This window comes from Macrotis lagotis, chromosome 3 (assembly GCF_037893015.1).
Source record: "Macrotis lagotis isolate mMagLag1 chromosome 3, bilby.v1.9.chrom.fasta, whole genome shotgun sequence".
Lineage (NCBI taxonomy): Eukaryota > Metazoa > Chordata > Mammalia > Peramelemorphia > Peramelidae > Macrotis > Macrotis lagotis.
This window is the reverse complement of record NC_133660.1, coordinates 275,368,466-275,393,893: the sequence shown is the minus strand read 5'-3', so window position 1 is coordinate 275,393,893 and position 25,428 is coordinate 275,368,466. Positions and strand designations below refer to the sequence as shown.

At 51.2% G+C, this 25,428-nt stretch overlaps 3 protein-coding genes across 10 annotated transcripts in view; 1 reads left to right on the top strand and 2 right to left on the bottom strand.

Moving 5' to 3' along the window:
- TNNT3 (troponin T3, fast skeletal type) overlaps positions 1–3,766 on the bottom strand; it is a 25,312-nt gene extending 21,546 nt beyond the window's left edge. For 3 of the 5 annotated variants that reach the window (XM_074230795.1, XM_074230793.1, XM_074230797.1), the window contains exon 1: positions 1,507–1,597. In XM_074230795.1, the coding sequence (XP_074086896.1) occupies positions 1,507–1,582 (76 nt within the window). In that variant the 5' untranslated portion in view covers positions 1,583–1,597. Of the gene's footprint in view, positions 1–1,506; positions 1,598–3,639 lie in introns of those variants that run through there. The other 2 variants (XM_074230796.1, XM_074230794.1) reach the window with 1 other exon arrangement.
- Positions 3,767–17,756: 13,990 nt separating this feature from the next.
- Positions 17,757–23,272, top strand: PRR33 (proline rich 33). 3 transcript variants are annotated; one of them, XM_074230789.1, is made up of 3 exons: positions 17,763–17,844; positions 18,317–18,487; positions 21,512–23,272. In XM_074230789.1, the coding sequence occupies exon 3, from the start codon at positions 21,521–21,523 to the stop codon at positions 23,162–23,164; it is 1,644 nt and encodes a 547-aa protein (XP_074086890.1). In that variant the 5' UTR covers positions 17,763–17,844; positions 18,317–18,487; positions 21,512–21,520; the 3' UTR covers positions 23,165–23,272. The 3 variants fall into 3 exon arrangements, with proteins under 3 accessions (XP_074086889.1, XP_074086890.1, XP_074086891.1); XM_074230790.1 differs by having other exon boundaries at positions 17,770–17,844; positions 18,320–18,487; XM_074230788.1 differs by lacking the exon at positions 18,317–18,487 and having other exon boundaries at positions 17,757–17,844.
- LSP1 (lymphocyte specific protein 1) overlaps positions 19,273–25,428 on the bottom strand; it is a 62,832-nt gene continuing 56,676 nt past the window's right edge. For both annotated transcript variants that reach the window (XM_074230791.1, XM_074230792.1), the window contains exon 11: positions 19,273–19,447. The gene's annotated coding sequence lies outside the window, so the exon portion shown is untranslated. The remainder of the gene's footprint in view (positions 19,448–25,428) is intronic.

The window sequence follows — 25,428 nt, the reverse complement described above, 5'->3', positions numbered from 1 at the left end:
AAGTTTGGGCATTAGCGCATTGACTCATAGGCAGGACTGTGAGTTGGCTGGTGGGTGAGGGTTGGGGGGCATTGGGGTTTGGGCTCCTGTTCCTTCCCTTCACCCCCTCAGAATTCCTGCCATTCTGGGGGCCTCCGCCCAGCCAAGGTGGAATTCCTCAGTCATGATTTCCCACATACCTGGTTCATGAACTTCTCAGGGTGGGGAGGACCATGCAACAGGAGCCCCAAACCCAGGAGAGGCCAGGGTCCCAGTAGGGCCCCGCACACACATTCCAGATGGAGGTGCACAGCCACAGGTGGCAGCATGAAGCACCCCAGAGCAGGCGCACAGGAAGGGAGGGAGGTTGGGAGGGTGAGGAGAGACAGTCAGAGAAGCTGGTGAAAACCTGGCCACTTTGTCCATCCGATCCCCGCAGCCCCCCACCTCACCCCTCCCAGAATTAACTTCACTGTCCCCTCCCCCCAGTCCTTGGGAATGGCTTGGACTCCTTGGGCAACTCTGCTAGAAGGGAGACTCCCTGAAGGCAGGCAGGGGCCTCTCAGTTTTGATTGAGCCAGCTTCCTAGGCTGAGGTTTCCAGGGGGCCACCTGCCACTACACCTGTCCGATCAGTGGGGAAATACTTATTAGTCTCATTTTTACCAATGAGGAAATGGGCTCTGGGGTGGTGGTATAATAGCCCAGGGGCCCTTGTCCTTCATGAAGCAATATCTGAGCACCCATATGACTTCTCCATGGGTCAAGGAAATCAACAGAAGATGAGGCAGCCAGGCCTGAGGCTTCTGCTAGAAGGGACCCTGCTGATCACTGAGTCTGATGGAGAGGCTCTTAGAGGGGAAGTGACTTGGACAAGGTCATGCTGTGAGCAGATGACAGAGCTAACAGATTTTTGAGAACTTTGTTTATTCCTCCTCTCCAGGCAGGGGAATATGCCAAGGGGATCATCTTCCTCTCCACCTGCCTTCATCACTGAGAGCTGTCCGAATTCAGGTTCGAACAGTTGGCATTCCCCTTCGCTCCCCGGCCCACACTTCTCTGGTCATGCAGCGGCTGTTACGGGTGGCTGGTCAGTGTTTATTTACTTGGGGGCCATGTACTTGGCTTACAGGGAGGCCCTCCTGACCCTGCTCCCACCAGTCATGCCTGGGGCCCCACACTTGGGATTCCAGAATCATGAGTCCATACCTTCCTCCTGGACTTCTGTGGGTGGGAGGCACCAGGGAACCGGAAGGGACAGCAATGAGGAGAAAGGAGAGGGTTAGTGTGAGGAGGAGAGCCGAGTCGTTGGCACCAAGGGGCGGGGGAAGGGACAGAGCGGCAGGTCAGAAAAGGGGACAGGAGAGAGGAGTGAGGGAAGTTGGGGTAGAGTGGGACCTGAGGTCAGGGAGATGGATGGGGGGCAGGAGGCAAGGATGGAGGAGAAGAGCTAGCCAAGCACCACCAGGCCTGTCTCCTCTTCTGCCCAGGGGCTGAGGATGGGAGGGGCCCTGCCTGGGCCACTTACCTTCTTCCTGAACTTCTGAGATTAGGAGGGAATCCCGAGCAGGTGGCCACCAAGGGAGGCAAGAAAGGGAAAACATTAGAACTGTCCACTTCTTGGCCACTTGGGGCTTGGGGGAGGCATCAAGCAGTTAGAAGGCTAATATACTGAGATGTCTGGGTGAATGGAAAAGAAAACCCAACACCACACCAGGAGGGGAGGGAGAAGAGGGTTCCTGGGCCATTGTTGACTGGCCCCATCTAGGTGTCTGACTGAGGAGGCCCTGGGTTGAGCCCTGGGCTGGGAGGTGGGAGACCCAAGTAAGCCACTCTGCAGCTGGGGCCTTGGGTCCAGTCCTTCTCTCTCAGGGCCCCTATCATTGGGAAAGAGGAGGTTCTGAGTCCACCCATTTGTTCCCTGACCTCTGGGCATCCAGTGGTCAGTTAGTTGGCTCCCTGGGAGCTGGGCCACTCCCTGCAAGGAGGCTGGCACCCAGGCAGAAACCATTTCTAAAGTCTTGGGGGGTGCCAGGACTAGATGCCTTGGGCTCTCAGGTCAAGTCAAAGGCACACTCTCCAGCGGGCCCAAAGACAGCAACAAAAGCACAGCCTGGACATCTAGAAGAGGCATGAGGAAGGTGGGCATTCCAGACTCCCAAGAATCTTCTGAGTAAGATAGGAGATCCCCGGAACTAGCATCCCCCATTTAAGATGAGACTGAGGCCAGGATCACAGGTTTGGAGCTGGATAAGCCCTTGAGTCTGATTTCCTCATTTTACAGATGAGGAAACTGAGGTACTTAGAAGCTAAAGTCCAGAGATCCTAGGGTCACAGATTTGGAACTGGAAAGGACCCGGTGGTTATAGAGTCTGGCATTCCCATTTTGCAGTTGAGCAAATTGAGGTCCAGAGAAGTACATGACTAGATTAAGTTCACATAGCTAAGGCATGGCAGGCAGGACTAAAATCCAGGGTGTTCCCTGATTCTTTGTCCTACCTGCACACTAAATATCTGAGGCTCTCCAGAGCTATGAGCTGACTTCCCTCTGCCCTACCCCCAAAAAGAGATTGAGCAGGAAGCCTCATCCTTGGGATGGTTGGAGGAAAACAGTAGGGAACACAGAACTGAGGGGGAGGCCTTCTCCTGCAGTGGGTGATAGACCTGGAACTAGAACCCAGAGATCGCCCCTCCCAGTTCAATGTTTCTTCCATTGCCTGAGATGGCTGGATGTCCCAGGGGCTTGGTCAACCCCTGTTTGCTTTCTTCCCCAGCCCATGGTCCTCAGGGTCTCATTTGTCCCAGGGATGCAGCTCGCAAGTGGGTGCTTCAGAGAGAAGACATCTAAGAATGGATCTGGGGGGTGGACCTGGGGAGTGGGCAAGGCCTCGCTGACTGGCCTCCACTCTCTCCCTGGGACTGTGGGAGGTGCTGTCTGGAGTCACATTTATAGGCAATGTTTTGTTAATTTTTGTCTGAGGGCCTTTGAAAATGAAAAGTTCCAACTCCAAGACAGCATCTGCAGCTGAGACCTGGGGGCAAAACAGCTGAGGGCTTTGAAAAGATCTCCGTTTTCACTGCTTTGTTGCTGTGGCCATATTCCCCCGCCCCACATCGGGGGGCCCATGGGAAGACAGGAGAGCAAAGCTCCGCCAAGGTACCCTTGTGGAAGACCTCCAGGACCCTTGTACTTCCTGCCAGTATGGACCCAGCCTGTGGGGGGGCACCTTGCCTAGATGCAAGGAGGAAGGAATCTGGGAAGGAGGGTTCACAGGGGGACCCTTCGCGTGTTCACAGTTCAGGGTGGCAGAGGAATGGGCGAGGACATGTTAATTCATTAGGGCGAGACTCCACTGCACAGATATTAATCAGAGTGATGGCTATTAATCGGGGAGATAAAGATTTAATTACACTAACGAACATTAGGCATTCCTTAACCACCATTCAAAATTATGTTGAGAGATAACTGGGGCGGGGGGGCGGGCAGGAGTGTTAGTGGGGAGGGAAAACCCTATTTCATCATCATCGTGATGATGAAATATTCATGGAGGAGGAGCAGGAAGAGGAAGAGGAAGAGAGGATGAAGAACTGCAGGCAGGAGGAAAAGATGGTGAAGAGAGCAAGACCCCTGAACCCAGAAGAGTTGGACCTCCCCAGTTACCTTCCTCTTCGTACTCTTCTGCATTGGAACAAAAACAAGAGAGGGGCCAGGTTAGCCGGCGAATGGTTTGGTCTGCCCCAGGGAGGGAGGGCTGGAGCCATTGGGCCTCCATAGTGGGAAGGAAGAATGGGAAGAAGAGATGGAACCCTCCAGGGGCTGGATGTCGTGGGAGGGTCCATGGACAGAGGCCCTTGGAAGAGAGGACTGACCCAAAGGAGGAGAAAAAGTCCACCCTCAAATCCTCCTTCCTTAATTCTTAAGGATAGAGGGAGGAAGCCAGGAGCCAGTGGTAGCCACCATTGGCTGGGCTCCTACTTTATATAGCAAACTCACTCTGTCCTTAGGAACCAGACTTACATTAAGTGGGGATACTGTATAGGGTCATATATGAAATGAACTTCCTGTACATGGTCAGATGAGGACACCCCCACCTCCATCCCCACCCCCACCTGTGGCCTTAGAGCCTAAGGGGGCAATACTCAGCCAATGCTCACCTGATCAGGGACCTGGGGTAACTTGGCCCAGTCCTAAGCCATAAGTCACAGTTCAGAGGACCCACAACCAACCCCCCTTGCTATGGAATATCCCACCCCCAGAAAGGCAAAGAGAAAGCAGACTTACCCTCACCCTGTTCACTGTCCGGGAAAAGAAAGGGAGAGAGGTTGGTTAGACGATTGGCCACAAACAAGATCTCCCCCACCGAGTTCCCCTACTTCCCCATGGGCTTGGCTTCCATGAAAGTTCTGATTTACTGGCCTCTTCATTTAAAATGGCTAAGTCCCCTGGGAAAACTTGGTTTAATGGTTGAAAATGAGTTGCAGTTCGGAGTGTCTCCCAGTCCCAGGGGTGGGATTGAACAGGTTTATACTCACACTTCCTCGTCAGACATGGTGACGGTGGGTTTCTGGAGAGAGAGAGAGAGAGAGAGAGAGAGAGAGAGAGAGAGAGAGAGAGAGAGAGAGAGAGAGAGAGAGAAGAGAGGGAAAGAAAGAGGGAAGAGACAGAGGAGAGGAGAATGAGAACAAAAAGCTGTTCCTCACAACCTGTCTCACTTTTCAATCACACAGGAGCATCCTTCCCTTGGGAAGGTGGAGGAAAAGACTGCATTCTAGGAGGGGCCCCCAAGATCTACTCTCCAGGGAGGGTCTGTGCTCCCCAGGGAGAATCTCTGCTCCCTGGGATTCTCCAAGCCCCTCCTCCCTGGACTTGCCCCCTCCTTGAAAATCCTGCTGCTCTCTCAGTAGGTACAATTTCTGCAACTCTGTTGCCCCCACATGAACTGAGAAGGGGGCAGGGAATCCCCTGACTTTGGGGAGCTCTCAGCTCAAGGAAAGAACCTTTTGAGGGTGGGTGGCACCTCCTGGGTCATCAGGTGCAATCCCTGCCTATATGTGGTTAGATGTGGGTACCCCCACTGAGGCTAGTGCCTCAGTTTGCCAACTGTGGTCCAAGGGGTGTGTCAAGGAGGAAGAGAAGTATAGTTGTGGGGGGGACAGGCCATGTGTGACACTGGGACCCTCATTTAGTCTCTTTGGAGCCAGCATCCTCCTCTGTCAATGTAAGGGAACTGAACAAGAGCTTCTAATAGGTCCCTTTCAGCTCAAGCTGTGAACTCAGACTCTCTAGGAAAACCTCCAAGGAGAGGGAGCCCCATGGCCTGAGGAAGCTCACCCCAGTCTGAGTAGGGTTTACAGTTGTCAGTAAACTGGGCCTCAGACTTGATGAGGTGGAACCTCAGTTTCCTCATCTGCACAATGGTCTACTACCATGTTGGTGGCTTGCCTGGCTGATCAGCATAGGTCTGGCTTGAGCAGTGGCCTCTCAGTGACTGGGGGTCATATCCTGCTTCCTGAACTCAGATTCCTTCCTGAGATGCAGCCTCAGTGTAAATACCCCAAGGAGACAGGGGAGAACCCCTCAAGTCTAGATCCGGGGGAATGGTATTAGGTAGCCTCTGGGGACCTTGGAGCAGAAGATTCTGGCACTCTGAGGTCTTCCTAAATCTTTCTTTTTCTCTTTTCCTTAAAAATATTATTTGCAATATGGAATTGTTCCCAGGGAGAGGGAAGGGAGAAAATTTAGCTGATACAGAATACAACTATGACAATATAGAGGAAAAATGTATTCTTTCTTCCTATAAACAACTATTAAGCGCCTACTGTGAGAAGGGCCCTGTGCTTCTTCCTGCAGATTGGCAAAGTTTAGTTCAAAATCATTCTCACTTTGACAAGGGAAGGGAAGTATAGCCAATAATGATACATAGTCAAAGAAAAATAAAGGGGGCACCTAGGCCCTGGAGTCAGGAGGACCTGAGTTCAAATCTGGCCTCAGACACTTCATAATTACCTAGCTGTGTGATCTTGGACAAGTCACTTAACCCCATTGCCTTGCAAAAACAAAACAAAAACAAAACAAAAAAGAATAGTAGAGGGCAATGGCTGACCAGGGACCAAAGACAGGGATGGTTTTGAGGGAGGCCAGTGCCTCAATTTGCCCACTGTGATCCAAGGGGTGTGTCAAGGAGGACATGCACCTTAGTTTCCTGAGCCCAGTTGACCTACCACTGCTCTGACTAGAGAGAGCTGTCCAGCCCCAGTATATCGCTGATGGCTATTTTTAAGGGTTCCTGCTGGGGCCAAGGAGCCCCCAACCTTTCTTGAAGATGATGATAGCCTCCAAAATTAGCCAAGGAAGCTTCTGGGCCTGAAACTCAAGAAGTCCAAGTGTCAGGAGGAGTCAGAAGGGTCGGCCTCCTGTCTCTGTTGCTAAGAATAATCCCTCTGGTCCTGGTCATTCCCTATAAGGACCTAAACTCCACTGCCAGGCTCTGGGCTTCAGAGGGTAGCAAGCCTGAAGGGCTCCCAGGAAGCAGAGGCCTGGGAGGCTGGAGGGCTGCCTTAAGACAGAAGTAACATCCCAACTCTGCTGTGGAAGGCCTTAGAAACCACTGCCAGAGATTTTCTGGGGCCTGGAAATCCATCTGTTCTAGGTCATCTCCCATCTCATCCCTCAGTATCCAGGAGAGAAGAAAACCCAGAACCATGAGACCCTCAGACTCAGAACCATATCATTTGACCTAGGGCAAGCACCTTCTCCGTTGGGCCTCAGTTTCCTCCCCTGTAAAATCAACTGCTTAGACTAGAAGATCTTTAAACTTGCCAAAGATGTCAAAATGTCAACTTCCAGGTTCCAAGGGCCCCCTCCCCAAATTGCCAATCCACATTCCAGTTTCCAAGGTCTCCCTACTTCCCCCAGTACCAGTAGTAGAACATGTTGGCTGCATCCTATCTGTGGGACCTCAGGCAAATCACCCCATCTCTTTTGAAAATGGAGGAGCAGATAACCTCAGAGGTCCCACCAGCTTAAGGTAGTGGGATGGCCTTTGAATCCTTCAGTGGGAGAATCCCAAGTTCATTGATCAGTACCCTTGCAAAGGCTAACAAGCTGCCTGCTTCCCATTTGTCCCTTGGGGGCAAGAATATTTGTTGACTGACTAAGTGACTGGCTGACTGGCTGATCATATGCCTAGGAACAGGGTGGGGGAGGGGAGGTGGCATGGGCATCCCAACAGCACAACCTTCCTTCAATCATGGAAGCAGACACTGGGAGGCTCTCTTCAATATTGGTTGGTTCTATCTGCTACCAAAAGCAGGCATTACTAATCAACTAAATTAGCCTGAATTGATTTGAGAATCCCTGAAGAGTGGTTATTCTACCTCTACTAAAATACTTGCATGGATGAGGAGCTCATTACTTAGAGTGACAACCCATTCCATGGTTGGACTGTCCAGAGAATCACTGTCCTAAGTCCACTGAGAATAATGTTATTGAAAGGGGACTTGGGCATATTGTATCCAGGTCTGTTTGCCCTGCCTTGGGCCAGCCCAAATGAAAAACCCAAAGGAGTTCCTTCCACTCTCCATATAGTCTCTCCATGGTGAGGTGGTCAGCCTGGGCAAGGCCTGGAAGCTTCCTTCTCTTTCTCCCAGTCCTAGGGTCACCCTGAGTCCAGCCTAGAGGGCTGGAAAAGGAGGGGCTGTGCAGAGACCCAAGGAAGACAGGACTCCCCAGGCCACTTCATCTAGGTGCTATTCGCAAAAAGCACCTTCCCTTTCTTCCCTCACCTTTGTAAGGAAGTAGACTCATGGCCCATCAAACAGATGAGGAAACTGAGGCTCAGACAGGGGCAAAGATGGATATGCTTAAGATCCTAGCTCCTTACTTTCCTCTGATAAATTCCCTTAAGCTTATCTCTGTCTCCTCCTCTCCTGTCTCTGTCTCTTTTTGCCTTTGTCTTTGTCTCTCTCTCCTTCCTCTCTCTGTCTCTCTGTCTCCTTTTTTCTCTCTCTGACCAAGTCTGTCTCTGTCTCTGTTTCTCCCATCAGTTTCTGTTCCTAGTCCTAAGACCTTTTCCTTCAGAAAACAAACAATTATGTGGGGCCATGTTCTCCTTTCATAGATACAGGGGAACTTGAGGTCCAGTGGGTCCATAATTAAAGGGTGAGAAGTAGAGGCTAGTCTAGAACCCTGGTTCTCTGGTCTCCTTGACTTTATCCCCCTACCCCATTAGTCCTGTGTCCGTGGGGGAGGCATGGGCACCATCCCTGTCTTGGATAGCTTAACAGCTGAGAATGCCACCAGCTGCCTCTGAGGGAAGGTGAAACCAGAGGCTAGGGATGGAAACAACTCTCCTACATGGCCCCCATCTGCTGAGACAGGTGTTATCTCCTTACATGGGGCCCACAGTGAAGAGAGGAAAGGGAGGGGAGAGAGAAGAGTCGGTGCCCCCCCCCACACACACACCAGAGGAGCTCCCTGTGGGAGACAGAAAGTCCCTAACTGCTCTCTCTAGGTCCCTAGGTAAGGCCTTCATTGCTCCAACCTGATTTCCCATCTAAAGTCCTGGCCTTGCCTCCTGGCCTACTGGAAGTCCCAAGGACAGTACACATGCTGCTATGGAGGGGGTGCCCTGGGCTTGGCACCTGGCAGCTGTTCACCTGAGGCTTCTGGGGGGGCACTAGTTCTTTGACTTTGACAGGGCTTCCCAGGAGAGGAGGTGGAGGAGCTGGCTTGGGACTGGCCCTGGTTCCTGCCTCTGGGCTCCACCCTGGGCTGTAGACTCAGGAGGAGCCCAAGGACAACCTTCACTTGGCTAAGGTGGATGGGGCCATGCTCTCTGCCAGCTGCTCCTGCCCATCAGGCCCCAATGAGCCCCTAGTGCCTTCAGGGCTTCCTTCAAGGGGGGAAGGAGGACCTATGGTCAAGCAGAGAACTGGGCCAATGGAATGGATTTGGACCCCTTCCTTCTGAAATTGGCCTGGCTGGAACTTTGACCTTCACTCCAGGTATATACAGCATATGCCTCCCCACCCCAACCCCAAGTCCAGCCTTCCCTTCACCCTCAGCACAATCCCAACCACCCTCAACTCCCCTGTGAGTCTCACCCTTTCTTCTCTTACAATCCTAAAGGGAGTGCGAATCTGGGATGGGAAAGAGGGAGCGGCTAGACCCTCTCAGACCCAGGCTTATGCCCCACCTCCACACATTTCCTCCTGGTCCCCTTGCCTTTTCTCAGGATACAGGCAGGAACAAAGAGAGCATGGGAGCATCACAAAATGTTAGGAACAGAAAGGCCCTGGGAGGCTGGCCCCCTGACCCTCCCTGGAGGACCATCCATCTGCCCTGTAAGCCAAACCCTCCCCTCTCTGCTCTGGAGCCCCATTACCCACCCAGGGACCATGCCCAGGCAGCCCTAGCCTCCCTGACTCTCTGGACCCAACTCAAGCTTCTATAAGGCAAAAAAGGTAGCCAAGCTCGGAGGTGGGCTCAGGGAGGGCCTTTTCCAAGACTGGCTCATCCAACTTGGTATCCCCACTCAACACCCCATCCCACTGACCTGTGAGCTGTCTGAAGAGAAGGGGAGCCCAAAAGAGCAAGGCTGGCAGCTGGCACTGTCACCACCCCAAGCCCTCCACCTCAAGTTATAGTGACATCTGATCTTGCCCCAAAGCCCATTGGGTAGCCAAGGAGCAAGGAGAGGGAGGGAAGGACCCTCCCAGTCTTGGGGGCCATACCAAGTATAGACGCAGCTGTCTGTAGAGGCTCAGAAGGAAGGGACATGTTTGGAGAAGGAGAGAGGACCCCTGTGCTTGCCCCCACCCCCAGCCAGGAAAGGGTATGTTTCTAAATTTACACCCCAAGCAGGCCAGCAGAATCTCAGTGGGACAGCCTAAGGTGGAGGAGGGGGCTGATAGGACATTGTGTTCCTAGGGACCCTACTGGGGTGTCCTGTTCCCCTTAAGCTACTCTCATGCACCAAGGAACCCCGAACCTGTCCTTCTTGCCACCTGCCCCAAACATTCAGCACGGAGAACTAACGTACCGTATGGTCGGGTCTCTTTCCTCTATTCTGGTCCCCCCCCCACTCCCACCTCTAATGGTATCCACTCTGGAGGACTCTCTGTCCCTTCAGGACCAAGTCTAAGTGGAAACTTTCCTAAATTTGGACTCCAGGGGGTGCCATTCCACTGATGGTTGCATCTGCCTTCCCAGTGCACACAGAGAAGTAAAAACCAATCAATAAGATGCTGTGTGACCCAGGACAAGTCACAACCTCTCTGACCACTTGTACCTACAGTTTGAATCTCCCCATTAAAGTGAAAAGAAAACAGATCCTGTCCTGAGACCCTAAGTTTGTCACACCCCCTCTGCACTTTGGTCTTGGGCCTGGGCTCAATGATTGCTAGCACCCATGACCAGCTTCAATCTATGATTAGCCCACCCAAAGGGGAGATGGGAAAGAAATGGCATAGGCAGGAGGAGGAAATCCACCACAACTTAGCTAAGTTGCTATGAGGAGACCAGGACCCCGAGAAGTAACTGAAAGAAAATCCCCTCTCAGGTATCCTCACAGCTCCCCAGGCCTCTCATCTCCCATCAGGAAGCCTCTCTGCTTCCCACTTGGATCTCCTTGACCTTTGGGGACAAAAAGGACCACAGGAATCTCTCCTTCACTCTGTCAAGACCCTGAAGACAGCCGACCCCCAGGCCCTCCTGAGCCCTCTGGCCAGGACCCTGGCTGAACCTTCTCCATTGTTCCCTTTTTTTGAGTCTTATTGGGCATGGCCAGTGGCCTTCCCCTGGATACCATCCCATTTGTCCTAACCTGGAGCCCCTGGAGCTGACCATGGTCCTCCAGAAGCTGCCAGCCACTCTCACTAGAGTGGATAGCATGGAGAGTTTCTTCTGCTAATGCTCAGACCTAGAAAATGCCCCTGAAGGTCGACTAGGGCCGAATTAGCTCGCCACAGACCCTTAGTGAACTAAAGTCCCAGAAATTTTCCTCCCATGTCTGTCTAGCCAAAGCTCCACCATCTTGTCCTTGGGAGGCTGATTTTTTGAATCCAAATGTAAACCTATGTCTAATAAATGTTACTTTGTTGGGTTTGCTGCACTCTCAGCCTGCCCCTCAGTCACCTCCCCCCATTTCTCCCATGACTGTCCTCATCCTTTTCTGCCTCTTATTTTCAGGTCATTGAGCATCAATCATCATTAGAAACACAGGGAGGCCTAGTCATTCCCTCTGTGTCTCTTCATTGCCCTTGGGCCATTGGTCATGGTAACTTCCTGGAGGTGCCTTCAGCAGCATTGGGACAGTATTAGTGCTCAAAAGATGGGGTTTTCAGTTTGAAATTAGGTCCATATCCATAAATGCTGAAAAAGCTTTTGACAAAATACAGCATCCATTCCTATTAAAAACACTAGAGAGTGTAGGAATAAATGGACTGTTCCTTAAAATAATTAGCAGTATCTATTTGAAACCATCAACAAGCATTATATTCAATGGGGAGAGGCTAGAGGTATTCCCAATAAGATCAGGGGTGAAATAAGGATTCCCATTATCACCACTACTATTCACTATTGTATTAGAAATGTTAGTGTCAGCAATTAGAGAAGAAAAAGAAATTAAAGGAATTAGAATTGGGAAGGAAGAGACAAAACTCTCACTCTTTGCAGATGACATGATGGCCTACCTAGAGAATCCCAAGAAATCATCCAAAAAACTACTGGAAACAATTAGCAATTTTAGCAAAGTTGCAGGTTATAAAATAAACCCTCATAAATCCTCAACTTTTCTATATGTGCCTAGCAAGATACAGCAGAAAGAGCTAAAAAGAGAAATCCCATTCAAAGTAACCTCAGACAATATAAAATACTTGAGAGTCTATTTGCCAAGACAGACTCAGAATCTTTTTGAAAACAATTATAAAACACTTCTCACACAAATTAAATCAGATTTAAATAACTGGACAAATATCAACTGCTCATGGATAGGTAGAGCTAATATAATAAAAGTGACAATTCTACCAAAACTAAACTATCTGTTTAGTGCCTTAACAATCAAAATTCCAAAAAATTACTTTAATGAGTTAGAAAAAAAATTGTAAGTAAATTCATATGGAGAAATAAAAAGTCAAGAATTGTCAGGAGCTTAATGAAAAAAAGTGCAAAAGAAAGTGGCTTAGTCCTACCTGATCTAAAATTATATTATAAAGCATCAATCATCAAAACTGTTTGGTATTGGCTAAGAAATAGAGTGGTGGACCAGTGGAATAGACTAGGTGTAAAAGCAGGAGATGATTATAGTAATCTGCTGTTTGATAAACCCAAAGAGTCCAGCCATTGTTATAAAAACTCCCTCTTTGATAAAAATTGCTGGGATAATTGGAAGTTAGTAGGGAAGAAACTTAGATTAGACCAACACTTCACACCCTATACCAAGATAAGATCCAAATGGTTACAGGACTTAGACATATAAAACAATACTATAAGCAATGGACTAGTTTACCTGTCAGATCTATGGAAAGAGGAGCAGTTTATGACTAAGGAAGAGTTGGAGAATATCACCAAAAACCAATTAGATGATTTCTATTACATTAAATTAAACAGCTTTTGCACAGATAAAACCAATGTAACCAAGATCAAAAGAAATGTAGTAAATTGGGAAACAATCCTTACAACTAATGATTATGACAAAGGACTCATTTCTAAAATATACAGAGAACTGAGCCAGCCATATTTTTAAAACAAAAAGCCATTCCCCAATTGACAAATGGTCAAAGGATATGCAAAGGCAATTTGCAGATGAGGAGATCAAAACAATCCATAGCCATATGAAAAAATGCTCTAAATCATTAATTATTAGAGAAATGCAAATTAAAGCTTCTCTGAGGTATCACCTCACACCTCTCAGACTGGCCAATATGACCAGGAAGGATAATGATCATTGTTGGAAGGGTTGTGGGAAATCTGAGACACTATTACACTGTTGGTGGAGCTGTGAACTCATCCAACCCTTCTGGAGAGCTCTTTGGAAATACGCCCAAAGGGCAACAAAAATGTGCATACCCTTTGACCCAGCAATACCACTACTGGGTCTATACCCTGAAGATATGATGAAAAAGGGTAAAAACATCACTTGTATAAAAATATTTATAGCAGCCCTGTTTGTGGTGGCAGAGAATTGGAAATCAAGTAAATGTCCTTCAATTGGGGAATGGCTTAGCAAACTGTGGTATATGTATGTCATGGAACACTATTGTTCTATTAGAAACCAGGAGGGACAAGAATTCAGGGAAGCCTGGAGGGATTTGCATAACTGATTCTGAATGAGATGAGCAGAACCAGAAAAACACTGTATACCCTAACAGCAACATGGGAGTGATGTTCAACCTTGAAGGACTTGCTCATTCCATCAGTGCAACAATCAGGGACAATTTGGGGCTGTCTGCAAAGGAGAGTGCCATCTGTATCCAGATAAGGAGCTGTGGAGTTTGAACAAAGTTCAAGGACTATTCTCTTTAATTTAGAAAAAAAAAAACAGATATCTTATTGTCTGATCTTGTTACCTCTTAGACTTCTCATCTCTTCTTTAAGGATATGATTTCTCTCTCATCACACCCAATTTGGATCAAGGTACAACATGCAAACAAAGTAAAGACTGACAGAGTGCTTTCCATGGGGGGTGGGGTGGGGGGAGGGAAGTAAGATTGGGGGGGGGAATGGTAAAACTCAAATAATATCTTTAATAAAAATAAATTAAAAGAAAAAGAAATTAGGTCCAAAACACTATAAAACTATGCCCAAAGGGCAATCAAACTGTAGTCTCCTTTGATCCAGCAATACCACTTCTGGGTCTGTATCCCAAAGAAATCACAAAAATCCCCATGTACAAAAATATTTAAAACAGTTATTTTCATAGTTACAAAGAATTGGAAATGGAGGGGATGCCCATCCCTTGGGGAATGGCTGAAGAAAGTTATGCTATATGAATTTTATGGAGGACTAATTCTATGGGAAATCATGAACGACCACTTGGACTTTAGAAAAACCTGGAAGACTTACATGAACTGATGCTAAGTGAAATGAGCAGAACCAGAAGACCACTGGACACACAACGCTGTGAAATGATCAGCTAGGATGGACTGGCTCTTCTCAGTAGCACAATAATTAAAGACAATTCTAAAGGACTTGAGATGGAAAATACCATCTATATCCAGAGAAAGAACTATGGACTCTGAATGCAGACTAGAGCTTACTATTTTCAATTTTTAAAATTTATTTTATTTTATGTTTTTTTTCTTTTTATCCTGATTCCTCTTTCACAACATGATTAATATGGATACATGTTGAACATATTTATACATGTATCATCTCTATTAGATTGTTCTCTGTCAGGAGAGGGGGTAGGGAAGGCAAAATGTGGTACTCAAAACCTTAGCAAAAAATGATTGTTGGAAACTATCTTTACAAGTAGTTGGAAAAATAAATAATTTTATTTAAAAAGCAAAAAAGAGGGGCAGCTAGGTGGTGCAGTGGATAGAGCACCGGACCTGGAGTCAGAAGTACCTGAGTTCAAATCCGACCTCAGACACTTAATAATGACCTAGCTGTGTGGCCTTGGGCAAGCCACTTAACCCCATTGCCTTGCAAAAACCTAAAAAAATTTTAAAAAATTAAAAAAAAATAAAAAGCAAAAAGAAAATCATGAGCAGATTTCAGAAAAACCTGGAAAGACTTAACTGAATTGATGCTGAGTGAAGTGAGCAGAACCAGGAGAACACATCAACTAAAATAGATTTAAACATGCCCACTTGATAGGATGTAGACATCAATCTTACTCTAGAGGAAAGGGATGGGACAAAGGGAATGGGGAGGGGAGGGGGGGGATAGGAGAGAAGGAAGATAGTGGGAAGGGGAGTCAAATACAACACACTTCTGAGGAGAAACAGGGTGAAAGGAAAGAGAGAGAAAAGAATAAATGGGAGTGGGGAGGAATAGAATGGAGGGAAAAGCAGCTAGCAATAGCAACTGTGGGATAAAGTATTGAAGCAACTTCTCTGGTGGTCTTATGATAAAGAACGTGATTCATCCCAAAGACAGAGCTGATGGGATCTGAACACAGACTGAAGCCCACTTTGTTTGCTCTCATTTTTCTTGAGATTTATCTTTGTCATGGGGAGGGGAGTTATGTTTACTTTTATAAGACTATTGTGGGGACGGCTAGGTGGTGCAGTGGATAGAGTACTGGCCCTGGAGTCAGGAGGACCTGAGTTCAAATTCAGCCTCAGACACTTCATGATTACCTAGCTGTGTGGCCTTGGGCAAGCCACTTAACTCCATTACCTTGCAAAAACTTAAAAAAAAAGACTATTGTGGTTATGTGAAAATAAATTAATTATTTTTAAAAAACCTCTTCTCAGTCATCCAGTGATCAAAGATAATTCTAAAAGATCTGATTTGGAAAATCCCATTCATAACCAGAAGAAGAACTATGCAGGTGGAATGCAGCCTGAAAAATGCCATTTTCACTTTAAAGTCTTTGTTTTATGTTTTCTCTTTCTCATGTTTTCCCCCCTTTTGTTTGCTTCTTTCACAACATGACTAATATGGAAACATATTTAACATGACTGTACAAATCGAACCTATGCCAGATTACTCATTTTCATGGGAAAGGGATGAAGGAAAAATAGGTAATTCAAAATTTTACCAAAAATGAATGTTGAAAACTCTCTTTAGATATAATTGTAAAAAATAAGATAAAATAATAATTAAAATTAAATAAAAATAAAAATGGGCTTTTGTGCCAGGCCTACTCTGTTATCATGATTTCCCAAAGATAATTCAATCACTCTTGTCCATCTCCAAGGCCTGGCCCAGATCTATGGACAGACTCTCAGACCAATCTGCCAAATGCATGTCACGGCCTGGACCGGAGGACTTCTTCATCCACTTGGCTTCTCCTATGTGGATGGGTGAGTTCATCGGAGGGACTGTAGCCTCTCAACACTGAAGAGCCCTTGTAATTCTCCAGGACATCAACCCTCCCAATGGGTGTCGGGAGCCCCAGAGTCACATTGCCCTCATTTGAATCCTGGGCTGCAAATCCCCCAAGATGTAGCCCCCTTTGGACAACAGGCATCGTCTTTCTTCATGCTTCAATGTACATAAATAATAGAATGATGGACAGAATTCTATCAGTGACCTCTTCAATTAATCAATCAAAAGCATCTAGTAAGCACCTACTGTGGACTAGACCTAGTGATGAGGATTGAAAGAAAGGCCAAACCTTGGCCCCTGCCTTCAAGAAGCAACTTGTCTAATGGGGGGAGATGGACCAACTCTTGACTAGTGAGTTCACTTTGTCTCTGTCTCTCTATAAAATGTATACATCTGTCTATGTATATTTTTACACACCTGTGTTATATACATAGGGGATACTAGGCAATGTCGAGGGATAAGGCACTGCCAGTTGGGATATCTCCAATGGAGCTGAGCCTTGAAGGAAGCCAGGGTTTCCAAAGGACAGGAGAGACAAGTGACACCATTCCAGACAGGGTTAAACTAGTCCAACCCCTCATTTTATAGATGTGGGTTTCCATGGTCCCCCCTCAAGGGACCATGAGAAGAGGATCTGGAGTGAGGCCTGAGCCGAGTCCACTGAAGACGAGGATGTGAGGAGGGAAGGCAAGACAGCCCAGTGTGTGAGGGAGCCTGCAGCAACACACTGAGGCAGAGGGGACAAGTCCTCCAGCTTACTGTCTGGCCAGGTAGTAGGAGCCCATGTGCCCAGGGCATCCAAGCCAGGCAAGTGAGGAGTTTTTCCATCCCAGAAGCAATAGGGAGCACCTGAAGCTTCTTGAGTAGGACCAATCTCTGAGAACAGATTTGAACTCAGAACCTTCTGACTCCAGGGCTAGTGCTCTGTCCACTGCCCTAGCTATCCTAGAAGCTACTTAATAGTTCTAGCAATAGCTTGGCCCAGGATAGCTGCAGCCAACCTGGGAGAGCAAGGGAAGTCCCTGAAGGAAGGGCCTGGGCAGGACACAGTGTTCAGCTGAAACTCCAAAGAGCAACCAGAACAGCAGGCCTCAAGGGAGCCCCCTCCTTTCACCCCTGAGGTCTTCATGTCCGTCAGAGGGCCCTTGGAGTGGCAACCCCAGCTGGGGTAGTGGTGGGGCTTACTGATGTTTGGGCAGCTATGAGGGCTGATCTGACATCAGGCCTCTTCCCCTGGAAGGTTCTGGCCTCCAGACCCTTCCCACAACCACAGCCAGCTCTCAGGCAGGACTTGGACCCTTAGCAGTGGGGGTGGGGGAATTACACTCAGATATTTGCTGAATCTTACACCAAGACCCCACCACTCTCGCCAAGTCATTAAGGTTTGCAGAGTGCTGACCTTCTTGGGCCCAGGAGGCTAGGCTGGGGGCCCTCCCCTCCTTCTCTGGAACCCCCCTTTAGTTAGAGGCTAGGGACCTGCAAATCCTCTGGACTGAACAAACGACCATGTGGCTCCCAAAAGGCAGTGCCAGGGCCAGTCCCAGCCACCCCCGTTGCTCTTCGGGGCAGAGGGCTGTCCTTGTAGACTCTGGGGAAGCAAGCTTCTGCAGTGGCCCCTGCCAGCCAGCAGAGGAGGCTGGCTCTCCACTCAGGCTGGACCTGGTGGCAGGTGGACCCTTGAAATCTAGCCCAGGGCCCTGGGAAGGTTCTGAGTGAGAGCCAGCTAGTGCTGAGGTCAGAAGGGATGGAGGTAAGTTTTATTTTGGGCATCGACAGCCTGAGATGTGGGCACTTGGGGAGTGTGAGCAGGGAAGGAGAGAGTCGGGAGGGACTGGACGTGGCCCTCGTTCACACCCACACAGCCAGGTAACCAGGGCTGGCACCTTGGTTAACACGGGGTGGGGGAGACCCCCTTAACTAGGGAGAGTTAGCCGGGGGCCTGAGGTCGGGAGAGCAGTCTTGGTTGGAGTGCCCCAGTGGGATGGCTTCCAGGGAGTCTCGTCCTACCTGGGGTCTGCATGGGGTCTGCATGGGGTCTGCATGGGGCCCAGTGGCCTTGAGCCTCCCAGAGGCAAAGATCTGGCTTGCAGAGGGCTGGGCTCCCTAGGCCAGGGCCCCCCAGGTCGCAGAGGTCCTTACAGTAGAGCCTGGGGAAGAGGCCTAAACTCAGAGGCTGACTCAGTGCAGATGCGGCTGTGCCAGGCTCTGCTGCCAGCCTAGCCCTGACCTCAGGTGCCCGGGGGGGGAGGGGCCTTGCCTGGAGTTTTCTACCTTTGGTCTGTTTCTCTTGAGGGCTCCTGGGCCCTCGGGAAGTCCTGTAGCCTTCCTTCCTCATCAGCAGGATGATCCTGGTGATTAAGAACTGGCCCTTCCCGAAACTGGGGTTTACAAAGTCGTTTCCCAAAGATCTCACTTGCTCCTCAGCAGCCTGGGAAGTAGGTGTCATTAGCCTCATTCGACAGATAAGGAAACTGAGGCTTTAAAGTCTGACCGGTGAGATGATCAGCTGGTAAGTATCTGAGGCCGCCCTTCTGCTAAGGCCAATGCTGACCACCTCCCTATATCCAAGATGGCCAGGTTGACCCCCGGCCATTCCCAGGAAGGAGTTGGATTTGGGCCTGGGAAGCACCAGGGAGGTCTCCCAGGTTTAAAAGGAGAAAGTTGAGGCCCCAAGGAGGGGGAAAGAGACCAATCTGAATCTCTTCTAGGGTCTGCCCATCCATCCTCCCCCAAGGCAGCCCATCCAAGCCAACCCCGGTCAGAGCTTGCCATTGGGGTTAGTGCTTGGGAGATGGGGCCAAGAGGCAGTGGGCCCCATGCTGAAGGGGTCCACGTCCCTTCCAGGGGTCCGCATTTGCTGGCTAATGACTGATGTGAGCAGTTGTGCCAGCTAACTTGGGGCCACAGACCCTAGGACTGGAGGTGTAAGCCACTGTTGGGGGATGTGAGACCAGAATTTAACGATGGTGGAGAGTGCCGCAGATGCTCAGAGCAGCAGAGACCAGAGTTGAGGTCTTCAAGGGGAATCAAGAACGCCCCCAGAGCCAGCTCACTTTGAACCACTTCTGGTCCTTTATTAAGCATTTTAAAAAGACCCAGAAATCCAGGATCCAAAATAGAGAGGGGCAAACAAGAAATAGAGAACACTTGGGCAGGGGGATGGGAGCCTTGTCTGGGGTGGCCAGAGAGGTCAGCCCAAGCCTTTGGAGCCACCCCTCTGCCACCCACCCCGATTCCCAGAGAAGCCGAAGGGGAGAGCAGAGGAGGGGGAAGGAAGGCAGAGAGACACCAGAGTCAAGTTGAAAATGGATTTTAAAAATCTGCTGGGGAAGAGATCATTGGAGAAGGGACATTTAAGGGACTTTTTGTAGTAGATGAGTCAAAGGCAAGGAAGCTGGGGGGGGCTCCCCTTCTTCAGAGTTGAAGCAGCGAATGTCCAGGATGAAGGCATCTGAGCTCTGAGGTTCAGCTGAAAGAGAGGAGGAGAGGATGAGACCCCATAACTCTTAAAATGCTAGGAATCTTCTACGCAAGGATGGGGGACACCCCATTTGGCCCCTAGAATCAGTCTACATTTGATGCCTCTCTCTCTAGATCCATCTCTGGTGTGAGCTTGTCCTTCCCCTCCTCACCAGCCATGGCTTGGTCCTTCCTTCCCCCAAGAGTACAGAACTGGGTCTCAGTAGGCCCAGGGTTCAGCATCCTCACTGAAGTCCCCTTGGTCACTTTGGCCGGACAGCAAGTTCCTCAACACCCCACCCCCAGTGAGAGTCCTCTCTTTGATCTCCCCATCAGCCCCAACTGTCCACCGTGTACCACCCAGAATCCTGTCTCTCCTGAGACCAGACCCTCTTCTCTTTCCATCTTCTGCTCGTACCCCCTTCACTGTACAGCAGTCAGACACCATTATCCCCCTGCTCTAGACCTGGCTTCCTTCAGAGTTGGTTAGTCCAACCCAACAGTCAGGTCCCTCCCACCCTCCACCTTGCAAATATCCAGGCCATTCTCTCTGGCTCTTTTCCCCTTTTCTGCACATCAAAGCCCTTGACATCTACCCTTTCCTGTCCATCCTCTTCCTCCGTGCTCCAGGTCCCATCCTCATGCCTCCCCCATCTCTAGCCCTGGCCGGGCTCAGCTGACTAAGGGGAATCTTCAACTGGTTGGCCCATGGAAACAGCCAGAACTTGGATTTCATCCTCCCCCCAGGCCTCCCCTTTCCCAACTTTCCCATTTCTGACCCCGCCACATTTCTCATTCTCATAAGTTCGGAGTCTGCCTGGGCTCTTCAACCTCCCTCCCTCCATCTACCCCATTCCCCACCTGCTGCCCAGTTTTGTTGAGGCTCTTCCTCCACAGTAGAACCCCCTCCCCACTCATACAATCCCCAGGCAGTTCATGCCCTCACCACGTCCTGTCTGGGTTTCTGCTACAACCTCCTAATTAGCCAGTGGCCCTGATTCTGGTCTCTTCATCCATCCTCCACAATTATCAGATCTACTCTACTCCAGCATTAATCAAACCATGGCTCTCTATTACCTCATAGATGAGACCCCCAAAGCTGGAACACCCCAACATTCTGGTCTTCCTATTACTTCTCCTCATGCCCCAACTCGTCAGACAGGCCCAGCAAATGCTTCCCATAGACAACATCCCACCTCCCTTTGTAGCAGAGGCTTCCTTTCTGTCTTCACTTCCCCAAAGCACCTCTCAGGGGTCTGGAAGCCTCTACTGCCCTTGGCTCTCCTTTCCTCTCTTGTCTGTGTCTATTCTGTGCCAAGGATTAAGTTTCTATGTTCAGGTTTTCACTGATCCTGACAACAACCCTAGGAGGTAATCCTTTTACAGATGAAGAAACTGAGGCTGGGTCTTGCCCAGGGTTCTACAGCTGTTCACAACTGTAACCAATGGGTCTTACACTCCAGGTCACTTGGCAGGTAGCTTCTCAAATAGTGGAGGCCAATTGATTTGTCTTTGCATAGGCATGGCCTGGCACCTTACTGTGCCAGACCCTGAGGCTGCCAAGGCAGCCACCAGACCTCAGAGGGTTCATTCAAGGATGCCCACTGGGACCCCTATTAGCCCAGGGAGTTGAGGAGCTAACTCATAGTCTCCTGGGGCCTAGATGAACTGAGAATAGTCCAGAGGGCAGGATGGATGGGCCTTCCCAAGGTGAAGGATCCAGTTCATCAGGCCTGCCCTCATCCCTTGGCACACACCTGGAGTAGACTCATGTTCCTTCCTCCTCTCTGGCCCTCCAATTCCTGCCCAAGGTCAGTTCTCTGCCTTCTCCATGCCCCCCCAATCCACTGAGCTCTCCCTCCTCTGAACACCCTTGGTTCTCAGGGTGTGGACATCAGATAGAGAACAAGGCTCAGCTTTGTAGCCCCCCTGCCCTACCCCCCAATCCCTCACACTCTAGGCTGTGAGCAGGCACAAGCTTGGCACTCAGAAGATAGGTAGGCCCAGAGGCCTGGCACCCCTTAGGCTTTGTGGCCACAGGCAGTAGGGACCTCACAGTGGTGCTTCCTTCCAGGGGACAGAGATGCTCATTACCGTTCCAATGCCCCATGAGCCAGGAAGCCCATATCCTCCAGCTCTGCCACCGCCCCTGCTGCCCAAGCCAGCCAAGGACAACCTACGACTTCAGAAACTCCTCAAGAAGACAGCCAAGAAGAAGGCCAGCTTGACCACTCTCCAGACCAGCGCCTTCCGGGCCTCTCTGTCCCCAGTGAGTGAGGCCAGTCATGACCAGGATGCTGGGCCCCAGCCTTGGACAGAGACCCCAAGAGCTGTGGCCCCGCTAGCCCCGCCAGCCCCACCAAGCCTGCCAGCCCCACATGCCCCACCAACCTCACTGGCCCCACATGCCCCACCAACCTTGCCAGCTCCACTGGCCCCATCAGACCCACCAAGGCCCCTGGCTCTCCCGACCCCACCTCGGGTCCTGGTCCCCACGACCCGCTCCCCCTATAAGCCCATCATCCAGCATGTGAGCTCCCCTCTGCAGAAGAAAACTTTCACTTTCAATCTGACGGAGCAGAGGAGCCTGGCTGAGCACTTCCGGATGACCACACCCCAGTTCGGAGGCCCGGGTCCAGACACCCCCAAGGCCCTAGGCAGTTTTGTTCCTGTCTCAGCCCCAAGGGAAGCGACTCATGTCAGCCGGATCCACATTCATGTGCAGCCCGTGCTGTCACCTCAATCTCCAGACCCTGCCACCCACGTCAGCTGGGGGCCAGAACCCCAAGAAAGGCCTGGAGATCATGAGCAGGAGGTGGCCACCCCCCAACCAGTGGCCCCTCACCAGCCTTCACCCATGCTGCAGATCCCAGTGGCTCACATCCAACCTCTGACCCCCAATGTTCAGGCAACAAACCATTGCCCAGAGCCACCTTCAAGCGCCAGGCTGTCCCCTAGTGGGGAGGCTGCAGCTCCTAAACAGGTCATCACTAAGATTGTCGTCCCCATCGCCCCTACATATAGGTCTCCAGGACCATCCCAGCACAGTCCCCTCCCCAGAGCCCCCTCAACAAAAGCTGAACCACCCCCTGTGCCCCCCAAGCCCAATACAGTTTACCCCAAGTTTGCTTCTGCTTCTGATACCAAGCAGCAATCCCCGGGGCCTCTCAGCCCCTCCAGGGCCTTCTCCCCAGAGACCCCAAGCAAGCCTCTGGTCACTGTATTGAGCCCCACCCCAAGTGGGGAAGGGGCTAAAGAAGCTCCAACCCCCATTCCAAAGACCCGCTTCAGCGGCTGGACTCGACTCAAGAAGCAACTGATCGTGGCCCCCGAGGCGCCACCGTTCCCGGAGCCCGAGGGTGCTGAGGCACAGCCAGAGCAGGCTGGAGGGGGATCCCGTGAGCCTGCCACAATTCCTGCAACCCCACGGCCGCCGGTCTCCCGAGCCACCAGGATGTGGGATGCGGTCCTCTACCGCATGTCTGTGGCCAAGGGTGGCAATCAGCTGGAGGACACCAAAGAGGGATCCAGGGCACTGCCAGGAGGGCTCCTGGGGCGTGGCAACTTCTTGCCCTTCTTGTACCGTCCCCGGTTCGATGCCCGGAAACTCCGGGAGATGGCCACCCAGCCTCCCCCCCAAATCAACTCTGTCTCGGGGGTGAGCCTGAGGCCCAGCATAGCCCCCAAGAACTTTAATCGGACGGCAGCCTGCTGGCGGCTCAAGTGAGTCTGGTTGTCACCCTCCCTGGCTGTACTCCCCACACCGGGCTCTGCCAGGCCCTCGGGGGTCCAGGGTGGGGCTTCCTCTCCCAAGGGGCTGAGGGCTTGGCCTCTGCAAAATAGGGTTGGGAGGGCTGGGCTGGGGGGGGGGGGTGTCTCCTCCAGGCCAGGCCTTAGGGCCCTCTCAGGTGCCTTGGCCTGCATGGCTAGTTAGGAAGATCCAGTCTCCTAGGGGGCTAGGGACTGTCTTGCCGGGCTCCTTTATCCATTAGCTCAGGAACTTGGGCTGGATCTCCCCCTCTCTGGGCATCCTCAGTCCACTCCCCAACAAAATAATAGAGTCTAGAAGCATCAAGCATCAGTCTGGGTCCTCTCTCCTGCCGCCCACTCCCCGGGAAGTTAAGGCCCAGCCTCCCCACCCTCTGGGAACCCTGGGAGAATCCCAAGAGTTGAATATGGAGTCTGGGGGGCCCTTGCACAACTGAGAGCAGCCCTTAGGGACACAGGCCCTGTCCTTAAAAAGGACAAGCCAGGACTGCGTTTGAACTAGGGCTGCAAGGTCAAAGGCGACGTGGCTAGTGTGGGTAGGAAGGGAAAAGGTGAGAGGAGTTGAGGAGGTGAGAGGGGGTGGGGGGAGGTGAGAGGAGTGGGGAGAGATGAGAGGAGGCTGTCTCTGGAGGTCAGAGAGGAGAGAATGGAAGGAGAAAAAGCTTGGGTAAACAATAGTTCACCTAGTTCTACAGATATGGAAACTGAGGCTCAGAGAGAACCTTACATGGGGAGGCCCCATGAGGTACCAATGACTCAGCTCCCAGCAGGTCAGGGGCTCCCAGGAATGGCAGCCACATGAGGCATGGCCACCCGGAGTCTGGCCAGGTCAGTAAGAGGGAGGGGAACCTCCCCTGGGCAACTACTTCGCCCCCACCAGGCCCCTTCAGGAAGGGTCTCAGGGTAGAGATGCTGGAAGGGCTGGGCAGCCAGGACTCCAGGGCTCGGCCGGCCCTATTTCCCCAGAACAGAGTCTGTAAGTGTCTGTTAAGCTCCTCTCCCCAGGGGCCCTCAGGGGGACCAAGGGAGATGGAGGATGGGCCCTCTCAGCTAAGCAGAGACTCAACGGGGCCAAGAAATGAGGCAGTAGGGCCAGACCCTGAAGGTCAGACAATGGTAAGAAGACAAGGGTCCAGAGGTTCAGGAACTGGGGCTGTCTCCCCAGTGAACCCCCCAGGGAAAGGCTTAGGGGGTGCCAGGAGGCAACGAAGGGCTCCAAGGAGAACCCAGCCACATGACCTTGAGGACACCCTGGGGCCCAGGAGAGTTCACAGGGTCTGAGATCCTCAGAGTCAGGAAGGGAAGGTCACCACACTCCAAAAAGAACCAAGGGATCCACATGAGAGACAAGAAGGTCTAAGTCAAGTTCCCAAGAGCCCAAGAACCTAGAATGCAGGGAGAGCAAAAGGACTGGGAGCCTGGAATGTGAAGATAGAGGGGCCTTGGGCAAGGCCAGGAGCCTAGAACGTGAGCATAGAGGGGCCTTGGGCAAGGCCAGGAGCCTAGAACGTGGGGATGGAGAGGGGACTGGGGCTGGGCCTTCCTTCCTCCTTCCTGCCCTGGGACTTATCCACCACCTATTCCTTGCCAAGCCCTCAGGTCCCCCAGGCTCATTGGTATGCTACTGTGACCCAGAAAGGATCCTTGGCATCCATGGAGCTGGGGTAGGAGAAGGCAGGAAGAATTTGGCATCACCCCGTGGGCCTGGCCAGGGTGGCTGGGAGAGCCCCTGACTGAGGATGAGCAGAGTCAGGGCTGGGGAGGGGGGGCCTGAGCAAACAAGGCGGAGGGAGGGAGGGAGAGCTGGAAATAAATGTTTATGGCTAAGCAGAGAGAGAGAGTGTGTGTGTGTGTGTGTGTGTGTGTGTGTGTGTGTGTGTGTGTGTGTGTGAATGGTGGGGTGAAGCAGGGGGACTGCTCCCCCAGGATATCCCCACTGCCTCCAGCCACAGTGCATGCTGGGCGAGTCGCCCTCACAGCCCGTCCCTGTCGTAGTCCACCACCAAGATCACCAACAGGACTTCCTTGCTCCACTGCCCCTCGCCCCCTCGTCTCCTGTCCACACTCCCTCCTGCCCCAAGAACCGGCCCTCTGCTCACTCACCATCCCTACCCTTTACCCTCCATGTTTCCATGCTTGACGTGCCCAGGTCCCCACCCCCCCATGACTGAGTTCCTGCCTGCTCACCCTCTACGGTCCGATGAGAGCACTGCCTCCTTCCCC